Source organism: Serinus canaria, chromosome Z (assembly GCF_022539315.1).
Source record: "Serinus canaria isolate serCan28SL12 chromosome Z, serCan2020, whole genome shotgun sequence".
NCBI lineage: Eukaryota > Metazoa > Chordata > Aves > Passeriformes > Fringillidae > Serinus > Serinus canaria.
This window is the reverse complement of record NC_066343.1, coordinates 40,678,905-40,698,010: the sequence shown is the minus strand read 5'-3', so window position 1 is coordinate 40,698,010 and position 19,106 is coordinate 40,678,905. Positions and strand designations below refer to the sequence as shown.

The window sequence follows — 19,106 nt, the reverse complement described above, 5'->3', positions numbered from 1 at the left end:
GATGTGGACCATAATATGCTTGCTCTTCTTTGTACATACTTCTCCTAGAGGTGTTTCTAAAGTCCAGTACATTTGAATGAGGAGTATGAGATCCATTATGTAGAAGCAGAGCAGGAGTTCTTACATACTGATCGAGAGGAAATAGCTTTTCCTCTGAGATGTGAAGTTGAGAAGACAGAATTATTTGCCTCCATCTCAGACTTGCCCCAGACTAGAGCTAAACAGTAAATGCAAGGAAACTATGAGAGATCTGTAATCCTTCTGCCAAGGAATGCATCTCATTAGCAATTTATGCATGTATTGCTAATAATGCTCTCACATTTTTCTGAAGTAGTTATTATATCTTGTCTGAGTTATGCAGTGACCCAAGTTGTCCCTTGTAGCTTTTACAGTGTGTGCTGTACTCCATGGTAAATGTGTATTTGCTTTCCAATTCTCACTAGTGTTTTTGGTATGGCTTTGTCTCGTTATGCTGTCACTAGATAGGTCTCCCAAGAAGGGCAGTGCTCCAGTTCTTAAGCAAGACCTGTACTACCTCTAAACATGTCATATGACAACAAAATAATACAAGTAAGGATCAGCAGAGGCTGCTTGCTTCTTCAAAGCAAATTTTTCAGTGGGTTTTGCTTTAGATGTCGGTGTTGATCCTGAAGACAAGGCTGTAATTAGGGGGTTTTTAGCACCAGTATAATTGTGTCCTTGCCTGGGGGAATTTCGGCCACTCGCTTGCTGTCAGCACAGCTCCCCCTGTCATTGGGAGTTGTGGAGAGCTCTGACATGGTATAAAAAGCCTGGGAATTTTCCAGCATGTTGCAGTGCCTGTGCATAAGCCAGGGCTGGGTGACAAGTGTGTGTGGTGAGACAGTGTGATGGTGAAAAAGCCTAGATTCTTCTTGTGGTCTCTGTAGTTGTTGCTACACACTGTGAGACTTAAAAGAAGTGCTTTTCCAAAATGAGGCAAAGTACAGGCCCACTGCTCACCATAGAATGCAAAATGGGGAGAAGAAACAAGAGAATAAGTTAGAAAGGAGAAACAGTACTAGTCTGCATGACAGGTGGGGCAGGGTGTGAGCTCAGTGCTCTGGCATGTTAAATGCAGTGCAAAATACTGTTTTCCCACAACTGAAAAAACCCAGATCTGTCATTTGCTTGTGTGCACAGACAAAGGCTAGCATTAAGTGTGTGTGAAAGTGGCAACCCCATGTCTATATTTGGTTGTGGATGAAGTAACTCTTTCTGTTGTTGCTGTTTTTGCTTGGCTGTAAATCGCTGTGTGATCGCTTGATGGACCGGCAGATGTGTACTGCTTGGTTTTAACACAGTGCTGCTTGTTGCTCGTGTGCTGGCTCAGGAGGGTGTTCAGGCACATGTGGTAGGGATTGGGACCATCCATCCTTGGCTACCAATTCAGGCTGGGCCAGCCAGCTGCCATCCTCCTCAGCGGGCCCCTGGGCTCCCTGCCCCCTCCAAAACCTTGGTTTTGGGTTGCAGTGAGTCAGTCCCTGGAGCCAGCTGGGCTCCTTCTTTAGGTGTAGAGATCCCTCCCTGTTTCCAGAGCCGTGGCTGGTAACATGAAGCCCCCAGCCCACCCCAGTTTCAGAAAGACTGTGAGCAGACAGCTCTTCAAAACCCTGCATGGGCTTTCCTGCACCTTTTTTCACTCCGGTGTGTGGTTTTGGTCTGTAACTTGAAGTAGTGCCAGGGTCACTCGACCCTGGATGTTTCTGGGAGCTGAGGAAGTGCCTCCTCTATTTCTGCAAGGAGCTGGAAGTGATGGAAAGGCTAATTACAGACCATCTATTTTGAGTCTTTTGCATACAAAGCCACTGAAGATTAAATCAATGCTAAAGCAGCTAGCGATAGGAGAGTTTTAATAATCTCTACTGTACCTAATTTAGGTTCAGTGTTACTAGGCCCTTGAGTTTTCTCCTCTCTGTGAGGTCTTGATCCCAAATCTATTAGAATCAATGAAAGATGGATTGTGTGACTGTTCTGGCAGAAATCTGAAAGTGTGGTTTTGGTAGTCCATCCCTTCACCTTTTCTTCCTCTGACCTAAGAATGAAATAACATTTTTCCCGAATTCTTCTGTGAGCTATGTGTTTGCTGCAAGGGAACAGAAGATACTCTAACTTTTGTGCAGTTGACTTATTTTCTGAATCCTGGATGCAAATTGCAGTAAGTTCTACAATAATTTTGATAGTTTTAGGCCAGCTTTTGTAGATCCCTTAGACGTTTTTTCTTCTCCTGGGAGCAGAATAAAAGTAAATTGATGTTGGAATTCACTCACATATACAAGAGCTTTCTTTACCTCAGTGCAAAGAGCATTGCCTGTGGTAGGAAAGAGAAGATGACTATAAACTTCTCAGTAAATGATTTTATTTTAAAAAGTAAATATTTTTAAAACTTCTTCTTTGTTCTTTTGTTGTTTGTTTTTTTTTAATGAATTAATGAAAAATTCTGTGGTGTGAATTACTTCTACCAGAAAATAGTGGCGTAATGTTTGTAATCACCCTGTTGACATTGAGAGTTGTGGGTTACCAGACTTGCAGCTATATAATCAATGAAAGCTATACCTGTCTTTAACACGTGATAACCTGGAACTGATAACACAGGAACTTGGTGCTTGTATATCAAAATTTCCTTTTTATCTGGTATCTGTGGCAGGGGTACACTAGATTTTTAATTTTTAAATTCATTTTCTTGAATACTAAGAACATTGTTTGCTGATGTTCAGCCTGCTTTTTAGTCTTCTTATAAGACAGATTGGGCAGATTTTGCTTATACTGGCAGTGTAGTTTTACAAAACTCTGAATGGAACTTCTGTGACTCTGTTTACACCTAAAAAGTAGCAGTATTCTAAGTGGTCTCCAGTAATTTCCCTCATTCACTTAAAAACAAACAAGCTCTAAAACCATTTTCTTCCTCCCAGGAGTGTTTGTTAGTTATGACCTTCATTACTTGCATTTATCTGTTTTTTTTAGTTGGGATCAGAATTTCTTAGTGCCGTTGGTTAGGAATGGCACTCCCCAGTTTAGTGTTCCCACTAAGAAGAAAACCATGTAGCCACTTCCCCCACCACCTTCCTCCATGGGAGAAAAAAGTCAGCGATAATGGGTTTAGATTAAAGCAAATTACTGGAAACAGCCATGAGATAAGGAAACAGACAGTAACAGCAACAATACTAATAACAAAAATGTACAGAGAGAGGCTGATGTAAAAGCAAAATTGCTTACCAAGCCCAGGACCAAAAACCAATGAAAGACAGACCTTCCAGCTGCCATGCGTTCCTGGACCAAAAGCCATTTCTTCTGGAAGCCCAAGAATCCCTTATTTTTGCCCTGAAGCAATGAGATGAGGTGGTGTGGAACAGCCCAGACAGACCCAAACTTCATCACTGCTGCGCAAAAGTAGCTCTGTAGAGGCCAAAACCAGGACATACAGTTATGGGTGGGTTTTTAGGTTTGTTTTTCCTTGCCCTGAGAACTTTTATGCAAGAGGGCTTGTAAGTGAAAATGCTATTTTTTTTTTATGTGTTGCACTGAGAATTGTGAAATCCTACTTTACAGCCTCTCTTTTAAGCCCTTCCTGCAGTGGGGCTTAGGGTGCTCCCTCTGGGGTCCCAGTGCTCTTCACCTAACTCTTGCATTGGTGGTGGTCTTGAGGGTTTGGGTCCTTGTTTTATTTTATGCAACTGCTTGCTTCTGCTGAGGATGCACAGGAGGAGTTGCTGTACAAAATGGTCTTGGCTCCATTCTGCTCACATACACAGCTATGGGGGGGGGGCAAACTTGAATCTTTGGAGGGACCCTCCCAACCTTTCCCTTAAATTTTGTACCTATAAACATCTGGATGTTGGTTTTGATGCAAAGCTGATGTTTCACTGTTACAGTTTTTGCACCTCTCCAGATTGTCAGGACCTCCCTCCTTTTTTTGTTCGACCTGTGGCTGTAAATCAGCGATGTCTCACTCCCACTGCAGATCACACAACTAACTCACAGTTCTCTGTGACCCCTCCTTGCACCTATTTGTTCTGCGTCATGCTGATTCTGCGAGGCTGCCTGTGAAGATTAATTTGCTGCTGGTGGAGGTCTGAACAGCCATGGATCTGGTTGCAGGATGAGAACCTTATTTTGTTTTTAGTTGATGTTTTCAAATAAATACCAGTCAGCTTTCAGCGTACAGCAGTTTTGAATTTAGTGCAGGAATACAGTATCACTCAAATGGATACAACCACTGGAGCTTGTAAACTGTGTCGTTAATTAGACCATGTGTTTGTGATGGACTTTTTAAAGCTATTAAAATTTACATGTTTGGGATTGAAATAATTAGTTCTCTAGCACATGTTTGACAGGTTTGTGAATGTCATTTTAAATTTTTTTCTTATGGTTGGGCTGCTTTGAAATGTACCTAGGAGGAGAGTCTGTATATTCTTCAGTGATGTGGTTGCCATGTGCGTGTTGAAAAGATACACCTTTCTTTTCAGAGAAAACGGGTGGGGTTTATTCATAAAGTTTCCATGACTGTAAGGAAAGAGGCTTACATTTGAAGATGGCATTTAAATTCAAAAGCACACTTTTATGATGAGCAAAAGGAAGACAGTTTCCCATTTAGCCAGGCTGTGAAAGAGCTCTTTAGGAAGCAAAGGTGTAATTCCCAGCATGTGATGACATAAAGATAAAAATCCTCCCCTTGCCTATATATTTTTGCTTATCATCACACAATGTGACTGTCTATTAGAGAACAGTTACTTCAGATCCTGCATGTCTTAGAAAAGCAAATAAAGACAGTACAAGTTAGAGTCTGTGCTTAATAATTTAGAAAACAAATAATTTTATTCTGTTTCTGATTTTCATTTATAGCACCAGCAACAAGTGGTGCAGGCTGTGGAGCGTGCCAAACAAGTGACCATGGCAGAACTGAACGCAATCATTGGGGTATGTGCTCTTTCCATTTTAGCTCTGATAGTGTTTGTAAATAGCTTTTCTTTTTCCTTCTCTCTTGCATGAACTCATTTCCATCAGGTGGGCAAAAGTTGTGGGCAGTGGTGAAGTTCAGTAGCTTGACTTTCATAAAAGCTGGTTACTACCTGAAGACTTTTACTTGCGCTGTGCCAAGAAGTCTAATGGGGTAATTAATGTCTGTGTTGTATCAATTCCCCAAAGCAGGCTCAGTATTTGTTTTCTCCTGGTTTTTTTTTGTTGTTCTATTTAAGTAACATTGTTTCCTTTGCATACCACCTGCCAGTCTGCTTCTGCAGCCATGGTAACAGGTACCCTTGATATGATAGATTTTTTTCCCCATCCATGCTGCCCACATCTTTTTCTGTGTGTTGGTTCAAGACTCTGAGTATTAAGCACACTTTTTATTTTTACATTAAAAAATAGCTGTTACTTTAAAAAAACAAAAAAAGCACCCGCACGAACCAACTAACCAAAACACACCCACCAAAACCAAAATACCCAGACATACAACCAAGACCAGCAGCAGAAAAGCCCATCTCCACTGTGCTTACAGGTGCATGGAGCCCGTCTTGTAAAACCTTTGTGACAGTAGTATTAGCCCAGTACAGAGACTTTATAGGTGTGGGCAGCTACAGTGTTTATATTTTATAGCTGGAAAAGAGACATGACAACGAAAACTGTCTGTTCACACTACATAAAATAAAGGTGAGAAGTCATAGCTTAATAACACATTATTCTCTTGTATAATTATGCTGCTGAAGCAAGCAGTTGTTTTATTCTAATGAAGACACTACAACTGTACTTCGTGTCTTCTGCATCCTCCCAAATGCTTTTTCTTTTGTGTATAGATTAAACATAAAAGTATTTTTCTTTTTTTATTCAGTGTATCAAACACACTTTGAAATGCTAATTATTCCATTTACTTTCATTAAAATTCAAATTGCTGAATGAAGATGTGGATAAGGGTCGCCGAATAATCAATCTGAAGTGAAGATATGGCTTCAATTATGCCTCTGTCTTTTAACAAGGAAATCAGGACTTTCTGATCATTGCTGACAGTAGTTTAGAGCAGCGGTCTGATTGCAGCTTGTTTTTAATAGGCTATTTCTAGCTCTATTTTGTATACCTCTGACCACAAGAAAGCACCGGTAGTCAATTAGAAATTATAAATGGAAAAGAGTAACCCTTATTTCCTCTGAAGTGCCCGTTAGAAGGAAGGGGGTGAATCAGAGCGCATCGTGTAGAATCATGAATAACATTTGTTGTGTGTCTATTATGCTCCAGTGGGGAGAGTGGGAAAGGAATAATTTCCCAATTAGTTTTCATTACCTAACCAAAAATATTGCCTTTTATGAACATTCTTTGCATAAAGTAAGTAGCTAAAGGTTGGCTTCTTTTGTTAAAGCTTTTATATGTGTGTGCTGCATGTGCATTTGTAGCATGCGTGTATATGTGCATGTGTGGTCTTGTGTGTTCATGCACACTCGCACTTCACAGTCCAGCTGTGCATGCTTTTGCCATTCACCTTTGTTTGCATTAGAGAGACTACAAAAAGAAATTTGATTTCTAGGAAAGGAAGCAAGTGTAAAGTGTGTGATGTTACAGATACTGGCCATCACACTAGTTATTTCAATTTGTCCTGCTTTCATGAACCACTAAACCACACAGCATAAAAATAAACAGATGAGACACTTGTCTGGGAGCCTGGCAGTAATTTTGTTGGTCTTCCCCCCACCAGACAGAAGTAAATTTTCTTTTCTCTTCCTGTCTGAATTTGTCTTTTCATGTCAACTGAAATTCTATTGTCTCAAACTTCTCTAAACTTGCAGACTCTGGGTTTGTGCATTAAAGTCGGTCAGTCCTTGCCTCCCTCACAAGCTTGATTTTTCCCTGTCTATTTTCACTTAGCTGTTTTATGTTGACTTAGGAAATTCTGTGTGTTCCTCTTTAATTTTAGAAAAACAGGAGCAATACAGACTGAAATCGAGTACTCATTAGGTTTATAGATAAGTAATGTCATGCAGTCTTTTAGTGATTAATTTTTAAGAAATTGAATAAACAGGAGCATGAGTTATCTAATAAGCTTAAGATCATGTTGCAAGAATCCCACAACAGTGTTATGTCTGCACTTAGAGAGATTTAAAGTCTGAAAATGTAGCATGGGGCTATAAAAGGCTAGTCATACTTTTTAAAGTGAATACCAATAAAAATAAAACAAAGAACATAATTGGAAATCATGGCAGTTTTTATGTATCTGATTGTGTTGTCGTATGTTATTTTTCTGTTTAGTAAGTCTGGCAGGGTTTGTGTTCTTTGAACCCTGTGGTATTTTAAAAACTTCCAGTGTTTGTTTAACCCATTGAACTGAGTATCAGACAAAAACAGAAGCAGTATTTGGAGTTTTTGAAATGAGATTGTAGCTTAGGTCTCTGTTTTGTGGGCATCCTGTTTGGTTCACCTCACTCACACTAAACTCTCTTGGTTTGAACAGAGCAAGTCTGGCCTTGAGTTAAAAATGCATGCTACCAGAATGGAGTGTGGCATAAGGAGAGAATTGAAGGTGCACAGATCATATCTCTCTTTGTGTTTCACATGTATATATTTTTGTATGAATGTGCTCTGATTTAATGGAATCTGATGAAGCACCTTTTAACTTTGCAATATTATTCTATCTTCATTGGTAAATGAACCAAATCACTGATCCGTGCAGTTTAAATGCAAAATACTGAAGTGAGCCCAGAACCCAGAGAGACTGCCTGTTCTCCTGACAATAAACTAGTTATGTTTAATGGAATGAAACAGAGTTGTAATGACTTCTTTCACAGGTCATGTTCAGTTTAAAACTATTGATGGGCTCAAACAAGTTAAATATCATCTATCATCCTCTGGAGAGATGCAGTGAGAAAAACTAAACCAAAACTGGGTATTTCATCAGCATGCTGCAGGAGGACTGTAAATCTGCAGGCATCCAGGGTCTACCTCTGGTGTTTTCCATGGGCAGTGTGTTGCAGCATTCTTGCTCAGGGCAGTCTGTAGTGCACATCCAGAGCTACTTTCCAGGCAGGGTGTTCCACGATGAGCAGTGTGATATATCCAGGAGATCTTGTCATGTGCCGTGCTGTCATGTTTTTACACTGGAATCTGCAAGATTGCACTGTTGGAACAGCACACAAATCGTAGTCTTAAATCAGTAATATGATCTAATTAGGAATGATGTTTTCATTTCCTGTATTAATAAATCGAGTCGTCTAACTTTCTTAAAATGTTGGGGTTTGTTTTCCTTAATCTATTATACTATACAATTGGAACATGCTGTGTGAGTGTGGTTACATTTTAATAAGGGAGCCAGGGAATTAACTCGTAACTTTTTAGGAATTTTATCTGTTTAAAATAGTATTTTTTCAACTGTGGTTGGGTGGTAAGGCAGAAATGAAGGCTTGTGTGCCTGCTTATCACACGGAGAGAGATAAATGTACCAAAAACTTAAGAACAGGTATGTGATGGTGTTCAAAGAAAATGCAGTTTAGCACAAGAAATGCTGAACCTCAATTTTTAGCAGTGACATTTTAATGATAGGAAGTCTGCAAAATTATTTGCCATCAATTGTGAAGGCAATAACAAGCCTTGGTGGTTTTTCACACCCTCTGTGTTAAGTGCTTTCAGAATGACAGCGTAAACTGTGTTGGAGAACTCCAAGGAAGTAAAACTGATTAAAATGTTCATGCTTGAATGGTGCTGATGGAATAGTTCATTTGGACTTTCTCTACCTCCTGCAGCTCAAGCTGAAATATTAAAATTCAGTGAATTTAAATCTCTCTCCCCTCAGCTCAGGAAAAAAACATTACATTTTAATAGGTTTAAAACTCATAATTCATTGGTTTGGAGCAGCACTATTAAATCTATTTAAATATTACGTGTATTACTAAGGAAATGATTGAAATAATTCTTTTTCTTTACCATTCTATGCATCTGAGTGAAAAAAAGAATGGCTTTGGTTTAATTTTTAAGCATTTTGTTTTATCGTGCCACTTTTATTATCTTCTTAAAAAAATAAGCAAATGGCAGTTTCTGAAAGAAAGGGCTCCTTCTGTCTTGTCACATATAATTACTATGTTAAAAGGTTTCTTCTTAAATGCACTGTTTGTCACCATTTCTACCCTGCATTTGAGGCCAAGGCGCTTGTTTGACCCATCTCAAAAGGTCCGTAATTTTTGTTTGCTTTCAAAAGAGCGATTGTTTTACAGCTCTGGAGAACAACAGCTGTTTAGAAAACAGGCACAGAAGCCTCTGAAAGCAGTGTGGCACAGATAAGTACACATAACTTGAAATGAAGAGTTGGCCCCCGTGCCTGCCATGATTGCTGTGCTGCCTTGTCTGGGGCTGCAGATGCCAAATGCTGCTTAACATGCAGAAGCATCTCCTGCTCCTCTCAGATGGCGGCTTGTTCCTGGCTCCTGTGTGTGTGCGGGTGCTGTCAGGAGGAGGGAGGGTTTTCTGTTTGCACCAGTACACACAGTTTGCATGGAAAAGTTGTGGCTGCCCACGTGTGTGCACTCCGAAATGGGTGGTGTCAGGGAGGATGAGCGAGGGAAGCTGGAAGAAATGTGTTGTAGCATGGGGACAACAGTCATTTCTTTCTCCAGCCCTTCTGTATTGCTCATTCAAGGTGTGATAAGCAGTGGTTGAAGCTTAAATTCTGTAAAACAAGTCGGTGGTCTGCTGTATATTGTACACAGGTTGTTAAGGTGGGACAGCAGAGGTTGACTTAATCACTATATGCTTCGAATTCTGTTTATTTGTGTACCCTAAAGAAATGTTAAAATTCATTGCTTCCCATTTAATTACTCTTGTTTGCTGATTTTTTATTGAGTGGTGATATGGTCCTGAAAATATTTTGATCCTGCTTAGAGAAATTGATTTGTGGAAGGCTTTTGGGTGAGCACTTTTGGTTTTGAATTATTCACCTGAAGTCTGGCTAAGTTAAAGACACCCTGTGTTTTGATTGCAAGGAGGTGTTTTTGAGGAATTTATCATCTTGTTCCTTTATTCCCATGTGCCAGCCTCAGAGAGAGCCTTGAAGATGAGATCTAATTTAAATAAATCTCCTCCATATGCAGTGTTTTCATTTAAAGGAACTCAAAATTACCTTCTTTTTGGGGATTTTTGATGGAATTAATTGGAATATAAATAATTTCCAGGTTCCATATTGCAGAGGATGGATTTTAAATACTGTCACTGCACTTCAAGTGGGCTGCTACTGTCTTCTGCTTTTTGTCCTATTTTCAGTAGCTGTGGTAGCTAGTTGAATTTATATTGGTCTACCACTATATGAGCAGTCAGTGGTGTTGCAGTGTGAAGTGCTGACCACTTACAGTGTCTCACTGCCAATATGCTGGTGCCAGAGGCCTTTGCTTGTTCTGCTTAACTAAACACGTATGACACAAGCATGTGCCTCGCACATTCAATCTCATCAGGCAGGAGAGCTGATGTTGGCCTCCATATTTCTCAAGGTTTTACACAAAACCTTTTTCTCAAGCTGGTATCAAAGCTGTGTGCTGTGTCTTGTTTTTTTAAATTAGGGTTAATCAGTGCAGATATGAAGAGTCCTGTGGAGAATTTTTGTGATATTCTGTAACACGAACATATGCAATATTTTATTTATGACTTATATTTGTGTGGTTTCACTTCACACGCTGTAGAAATCAGACAATACTGTTGCCAGCTGAGTCTGTACTCCAGTTAAGTGGAAGCTGTTGCCAACCATATACTGATGTATTGTGTGCCATCTTGGTCTATTATATGCTGTGTATTGCCTTCAGTGATAGCTTTATACCAGTTCTCTGGGGGGAAAAAAAAAAGTTTATCTGTTAGGTTTTAAAGTACTGTCAAGACAGGGATTTTTCCAAAAACACTTGATGCAAAATCAGCAATATTTATGTACTCAGTGACAATTCTGTCTATTTAAATAGGTGCCCTTACTGTACAGTATGGCCTAAAGAAAGGTGATATTGTTGCCTACAGCAATGAATGATGACCAGGACTGTATTGTAGAGTGGGTCAGGTAAATGTTTGCATTGCTTCAGGCGGTGAATAATACTTTTCATGTCTTCAATCTTAAATGCAGGACCAGAGCAAGGGCTCTAGTGCTTTACTGTAATGGACAGTAAAGTACTGCATAAGTAGAGTATTTCAAGATGTTAAGTCCATCGATGAAGAAGGAATTTAGGTCTTACACTGTCTGATACTTCAGAATGTTTGTTTTTTATTAACATGACAATTACTTACTTATTGCTTGCTAAATTCTTCACAGTCATGTCCTTGGGTGTATATGAATGCATTACAAACACTGGTGAACTAGCTCAAGGCTTCTTTGTGGAACAGGGGTCTACTGCTTTCTCTGTTATACTTTTTAAAGAGGCTAAGGCAAAAAGAACAAGTGGTCCTTCCACAGTCTTGGGGCTGCAACTTAAATCCAGGTGATTTGATCCTGGTCAAGACCTTCCTTTATCAAAGTTGCTATAACTAGGACACTGCACTAAAAGAATTCACTTTAAGTTTCATTTACCTGGCTAATGGGCACTACATTAAAGAGGCATAACACTACAATTCACAGTGAAATCTGCTTGGAGAGAGGTAATGGTATCCACATGTCCTAACCTTGTGGCAAGAGGCTGCTCAGCTCTGAGAAGAGCAGGGATTACAGTCCTCTTCACAGGACCACAGCTGCACCAGAAATGGTCATCTTTAAAGACACAGAATGGGTTGGAAAGAATGGATCAGTCTGTGCTACCGAGGTTTTTATCTCAAGGAAAGACAATTTGCTGAAATCCAACACAGTGTGTACTTGTAAGCATGTAAGCACTGTAAGCATGAAGAAGTGGGGTGTTAGCACTTAGAGTTAAGGAATCTCTGCTTCTCAGTAACTGCTGTGTAGAAATTTGGCTTGGTAAGGATTGACTTGATAAGATGCATTGGAGAAATATATCTGTGAAATGCATAACATGCATCTGTTTTATATTGGTATTACGTGCTCTAAAACCATACCTTGTGAGCAATCTTAGAAGTGAATTATAGTTGCCACATTTAAAAGCTCTGGTAATAGAACTGTGTATAGATTTAGCCACTTAAATCTCTCTGTGACCAGTGCCATTGCTTACCTTCTAGCTTTTATTGTTTGATTCGTGATACATCTGAGAAAGTAACTTTTCCACTTTTTAGCCCAAGGTTTCAGAAACTATTTACTGTGGTGACCCTAGAAGATTATTTAGAAGTCTGCTGGGAAAAGCACAGACGTTACTCTCATTTCTAAATGAAAGGACCAAAATTTACAAAGTCCCAACAGAGATGCTGTCTTTTTACTGTTAGTCCAGAGGAGAAAAGAATCTCTTCCCAGTGTCTATGGATAGGACATTAGTGGAGCATTTGGTAAATAAGGTACCTAAACCAGTGTGCACCTACTTAGCCAGAGATTAATTTTGCCATCTGTTTATAGACAGCAGAAAACACAGATTTGCTGCCATTGTTAATTTTTGCACTGGTCAGTTTGAAAAGGTTTTGAAGCAGAGGTTTGGTATGTCAAGGCACATATCACACCACTGGCACTCCTCATGGCAAGGCTTTTAGCTTACAATTTGTGCTTTCTGCCTTCTGTGGCAGATGTGGATTTTCTTTACCTTAAATAGAAATTGATGGGGGGGAAGGAAGAAGAGAGTTCTAAGTTGTGTGATTAATGTGGGAATTTCTGCCCTTTATTAAATGATAATAGAAAGTGATTTTGAAGAGTTTTGATTCTTCCTCCCTCCACCTCCAGTGTGAAATTGAGATGAAGTCCTGCAATCAGAAGAAGGAACTACTGATCTCTAATACTGTGGGAAGGTGAACTTAAACCTTTTGCAGAAGACTAGGTTTTTCCCTTTATAAGATTATGTCCAATTTTTGGCCATGAATCTTTTATTTGTTAGTAGGTTGTATTAATTTTTTGTCCTCTATCTGTGCTGTTTCACTGGGTGAAAAATAGTCATTAGAGTGGAAGGGAGGACAAATGGTGAAACATGTATCCTGACATATGTTCCCATATATATGATTAAGAGCGGAAATGTGCTCTGCATGTATTGCCTTTCATCCCACAATATGATTTGAGACATGACTTTTTGTTCCGAGATCATTTAAAATATCTTTGAAGCAATTTGTAGAGATATGATTCTGATGGTTTCTTTGTTATTTATGTAGGAGCTCTAAATGGTTCTCTTCTGATTAATGACAGTTATTGATTTTTTTTCCTTCCCGTCTTTAGTTTTGTCAGTAGAGCTTGCTTTCCTTCTGTGGAATCAGCATCCTCAAATACATAAATTGCTGAATCTTAGAGAGCAAGTAGCATGGCATTTGATTCTTAAAAAAAAAAAAAAAGAAAAACATTGTTATTATCCTATTTATTATTATTACTAGTATGCTCCTTATTCTCTCTCCTTTTTCATAATTTTTCATTCTTAATCCTAAATTTTTAAGGTCTGTATTCATTCCCCTTTGTGAACAGACACATGTAAATTTTCTAGTAGATCAATTGCATCTGTGCACCTAAAGTTTCCACTAATTGCTGATACATTTCATAGAATCACAGAAATTTTTTATGTTGGAAAAGACTTCTAAGATAATTGAATCCAACCATCAGACAAGCACCACTGTGTTCACAATTTAACCATGCTCCCAGGTGCCACATCCAGAAGTTTTTCTGAGTGTTTCCGCAGGTATGGTGGTTCCACCACCTCCCTGGGCTGCCTATTCCGATGCAAGACCGTGTTTTCAGGGAAGAGGTTTTTCCTAATATCCAGTCTAAACCTCCTCTGGCACAACTTGAGGCCATTTCCTTTCATCCAATAGCTAGCTGCCTGGTAAGAGAGACTGACTCCCGCTGCACTAGAACCTCCTCTCAGGCTTTTAAAGACAGTGATAATGTCTCCTGAGCCTCCTTTTCTTCTGTCCAGACAGCCCCAGCTGACTTAGCCTCTCCTCACAGGACTTGTGTTCTGGACTCTTCCACTTGCTCTCTTGCCCTTCTGTGGACACACTCCAGCACCTCAATGTCTTTCCTGAATGAAGGGGCCCAGAACTGGACACAGAACTCCAGGTGTGGCCTCACCAGTGGGAGTACAGGGCAATGATCCGTTCCCTGGTCCTGCTGGCCACACTATTGCTGATAAAGGCCAGGATGCCATTGATCTTCCTGGCCACCTAGGCACACTGCTGGCTCATGTTCAGCTGCTGTCAGCCAGCACTTCCAGGTTTTTTTCCATCAGTCAGGTCTCCAGCCACTCTGCCTCCAGCCTGTAGCACTGCGTGGGGCTGTCGTGACTTGGTCTTGTTGAACCTTTTACCATTACCCTTGGCTCATTGATCCCTCAGGAACCTTCAGCAGAGCCTTGCTGCCCTCCTGCCCAGCATGGTGTCATCTGCTAGCTGACTGAGGGGACACTCAGTCCCATTGTCCAGATTGTCAGTAAGCATGTCCAGCAGAGCTGTCTTCAGCACTGAGCCCTGGGCTGCCAGCTGGCGTAACTCTGTTCACCAGCGCTGTGGCCCCAAACATCCAGTCAGTTTATACCAGCAAGGAGTGTGGTTCTCATCCATACCATGAGAAGCCAGTTTTTCCAAGAGAATGCTAAGAGAAAAGGTGTCAGAAGCTTTACTAAAGTCCATGTAGACAACATCCACAGGATGAGGAGGATGTGCCTTTCATAAACCCATGCTGGCTGGGCCAAGATGCCTCTGACCACACCTCTCTCACCAATCCTTGTCTGTTCACAAACAGCAGCACCAGTGGGGCACCAGCCCTTGTTGTCTCTCTCATCCCTGCTGTGTCGGGAAATTGTCCTTCAGGAACATCCTGGATTGTTTCCTCTCTGTTGTGTTGTATTTCCAGCAGACATCTTATAAGTTGAAATCCATTATGAGAGGAAGGGCCTGTGATTTTGAGAATTCTGCTATCTGCTTATAGCATATTTTGTCTGCCTCTTCATCTTGGTGGTCTGTAGTAGGATTCCCACCAGGATATTTCTTTTTACTCTGGGCACTGTAATAATTTTCAAAATGCTCACTCTTCCTTTAAAGAGTAGGGGTAGTAATTTGTTCTACTCTGCATCAGTACCACTGTTTCTTTATGCAAACCCATTATATGGTATATATCCATATAGCTCCAGAACCATTCCACTGGATGAGCTGCTAAATAAGTCTTTGTGGTCTGTTTTGGTGTCTTGTATCATAACATCAGAAAAACTTTTTATTGTTTTTTAAATATCTGCCAGCAGTGAGAGAACAGTACCAAGGAAGTACAAGCAGTGCAGATCACGTCAAAGGTGCGAACAGGCACAACAGATAAAAGTTCCTGTCATCTTAAGTACACTCGTAACTGTGTGTGCCAGAGAATTGCCTTTGCTGGTTTTCAAACAACTGACATTGATATTGTGTACTCTTGAGCCATTCTTTTTATGTCTTTGTTTTCTCTTCAGCTTGGGTTCTGTTTTGTCTGTATGCTGTCTTACTAATGATTCACTCTGAGCAACCAACCACATCACTTAACTCGTTTCAAACAAACAGTGAAACTACTTGGTTCAGATTTTTTTTGAGTTCCCCTCCCAGCAGTGTTGCAGGTACAAGTAGTGAACGTGTGTAAAAGTATAAAAGAGAGAATATCTTTTTGAGACATTAGTTTGCTAACATTAGAAATTTCTTCTGGTTGGAGTAGTATGTTCAGGTTGTTTGAGTAATGGCCGTGACTTCTCAGGGTGAGTAAGAGGGAAAGTGGTAGATTACTGCAATACAAGCTGCTTGGAAAGTATCCAGTAAAAACTTGAACCACTTCCAGGAAAATAGGCTTTGAATGTGCTGACTATAACAAGAGAGCATTCAAAGCTAATTTGTTAGTGGGTTTGTTATCACATTTTACTTAAAAGTTGATCTCTTAAGATGTGTTGGGAAAAGAATTAAGCTAAGCATCAGCATTTAGAATGGTGCTTCTAAAAATTACTGTTACTCAGATAAAAACCTTCGGCAAATCTTTTTTACCTATTTGTGTACATGTGACTTTGGAGTTATTTTATTCCTTACTCTAGACAGCCTAGAAGAATATACAGAAACGAAAATACCATTAGTAGCAGCCAGATGTTATCTTTATTGACATGTGTTAATCTGTTTTGAAAGCTTTACTTCAGTTTTTACTACTCAGCTGATTTAAATTATCATCTTCCTAAACCTATTGCTAAAAAGAATGCAGTCTTCCTTTTTGGCTTCTTTCTGATTGCTGTGTTTACCCTGTGCTCTTATATTTTGTGTGTGCTGAATGCTCCTTAAAAACATTGCAATCTATTTTGTAATTCCATAGGGTGTATTTCTTGCTAGTAACTGTTGATGTTTTTATCTTCAAATAATTCTGGAAAATTTACAGCATCATAAAGTCTGCCTTTCCAAGTTTGCACCTATTATGCATTAATGCTGAAGATGTATGCTTGACTTTACGCATACTGTAGTCAACTGTGATGGGATTGTCTGAAGTTAACCACATGCTACACATGCTAGGAGTTCATAAATAACATGACCAAAGATAACAAATTATAGAGAAGATGGAGAAGGGGAAGAGAAGGCATTACAGCAACTTCAGAAAAATTATGTAGTTGCTCAGTTGGCTCATTTTCAGGCTTTCCTTGCAAGTTTTTAAATTGTGTCAGGTTTTATGATCTAAATTCATGCTACAGGCCGAAACAAGTGTGAACTTTCTTACATAGTGAAATACTTCTTTGTGTGGAGAGTAACTATCTCTGTACTTACTCCTCCATGACTTTGGCATTTTGATGACTACAGGAGATCACCCTTTTTTACCACTTGGTAGCATTAATCTCATGCCCAGTGGGCATGGGAATTGCCCATTTTTCTATAACTTTCCATTTAAAGAAATAGCTGCATGTAGGCCACCTGATGCTCACCAGTGATGCCCATAAGCAATGGAAAAACAAAACCAAGCGGTCATTGTGGGTATTTGAATACAGTAATAGGAAGTGACGGAGATGCCGTTTCATCTTTATCTTCTTGACCAAGCCTATTATCAAACAGCATGATTAATTATGTGATTATATACTTTTATTTCCTTTTCTGCTTATATATTTTGAGAGCAAAACCCTACCCAGTATTTCACTTGCATTTGCTTCCTTTCTGGTTTTGGACCAGTGCCTCATTTTTGGGGTTCAGCCTTGCTTCTTATGTTGGAGGAGGTCATAGTCTTTCCCATACCAAGGCAGTCCTAGTCCATGATCTTCCTTCTGTTGTTGAAGTTTTACTCCCACGCCATCTAACAGTATGCAACAATATTATCCTTGTGTGGCACAGGATGTGGTGCTATGCTGAAATTTTGGGTGTTAGCTTAGACTTATTTTGCAGTCTAGTTTTCATACCAAAGCATTTTCTTTCTCTTTTACAAAGTGACTTAATGACAGTAAAATTCTTCATCTTCTGTATCAGTGAATGGACACTTTGCCACTTCTGAGGCCATGTTCTTACCAGATTTCAGGTTCCCATTACTTCTAATGGAAGAATTTGGTCTCTTCAGAAAAGTTGTCTATGGCAGGAAGGCTCTGGCTTTGGTTTTTTATTTCCCCATTCTTTGCAGTTATTTTCAGAGCTCTCTGCAATTCAACTTGCAGTGAAAACACTTTCATTCTTGGACAAGAGGGACTGGCACAGCCCAGCTCTTCTGGGAGATCTCAAGCTGCTAGGCTACTACTCTTAAAGACCATATTAGATCTGAGAGTCATTAATGATATTCAGTACATGCAAGCTTCAGTATGTGCTGTTGTCTTGCTGAGTTGTGAAGAGAGATTCCTATCAAAGAGAAGTAAAAAAGGGTATTACCTTCACAGTGCAGTTTTCTTCCAGTTCTTTGGAAACCATCCTATGTCAATAGAGGAGGTCATATAATGCAAATTGGGTAGGTCAGTAGGCAGATCTCTATGGATTGTACAGTAGTGTGTAATGAGTGTTCCTCTTCAGCTGACAGTATAATAGCTAACAAGGGGAAAGCTCACTGTTGATATTCCCAGGCTCTTCTCAAAGTCTTTACTTTAAGCCACTTGCAGATTCAGACAGAGATCTTCATGCAGTGGTTTATATCATATTGTCAAATACGAATAGGAAATTCCTTGTTCAAAACTAGATAGCAGAACACAGATTATTCCGTTCATCCCTTTTCTTTTGCTCATTCTTCTCCTCCCTCCCCAAGATGGGCATGCCAGATTGTTGTAAGGCAGCCCTGTTCAAACCCTGAGGCTAAACAATACACTATTTTCTCTTGCTTTGTTTCATTGTAGTTAATTTAACATTCTGAAGAATGAAGCATACTGCCATAAGAGCATCAAGCAAGCAAAATGGGTTTGATACATTCTACAAGAAGGAACACCTGCTGGAATGACAGGGGTTCGCAAGCAGGAAAAAGATTTACCCTTTCCTTCTTCTTCCACTTGGAAGAATGTTCTTTTTGGGTTTTTGTCTGTTTGGTTTTGATTTTGGTGTCTGCCTCTCTCCCTCTTCTGTATTTTTATTCCTCCACAGCTTTCTTGTAGATCGTTGCTCTATTTTCTCTGGTACTGGTCTGGATTAGATGATGTGTGCATGCCACTGCCAGATTCCACCGCATGAGGTTTATTTCCAAGCAGAAGAGAAGGATCTGTACTTTGAGGGGGGCGTGTCAAGGGAGCTATGTGTAAGGTGTGCTGCAAGGGTTATCAAGTGTGCTGTACCTTGCAGCCTTTTACTTTCATAAATAAGTCTTAAAAGTTTAAAGCGGAATGGTTTTATGCAAAGCAAGTTAAGTCTTTATTTCTTCTAAAGTCCTGTGCACAGACATGCAGGTGGGAGAGAACAATCATAGAGGAAGTAGGATTTGACTTATCCTGGGCAATAACTGCTTGAAAATGAAAAGAAAATTCCAGGGGTAATCTGGTTTTTCTATGAACAGAAATTAGTTGGATGGTTAATGTGTAAGCCTTAGACCTAATAGATCTCTCTTGGGATATATTTAACTAAGCTTTTTCACCTGTTTGGTTTTTGTTGTTGATTTGTTAGGGTTTTTTTCTGCTGCCTTTCCAATGAATAGCAACAGTCTA

General features: G+C 39.8%; 1 protein-coding gene across 3 annotated transcripts in view; it reads left to right on the top strand.

Annotated features, from left to right (window-relative positions):
- Positions 1-19,106, top strand: part of LOC103823258 (TLE family member 4, transcriptional corepressor) — a 106,040-nt gene that overhangs the window by 34,792 nt on the left and 52,142 nt on the right. For all 3 annotated transcript variants that reach the window (XM_050987026.1, XM_050987025.1, XM_050987024.1), the window contains exon 6: positions 4,861-4,935. In XM_050987026.1, coding sequence (XP_050842983.1) covers positions 4,861-4,935 — 75 coding nt within the window. The remainder of the gene's footprint in view (positions 1-4,860; positions 4,936-19,106) is intronic.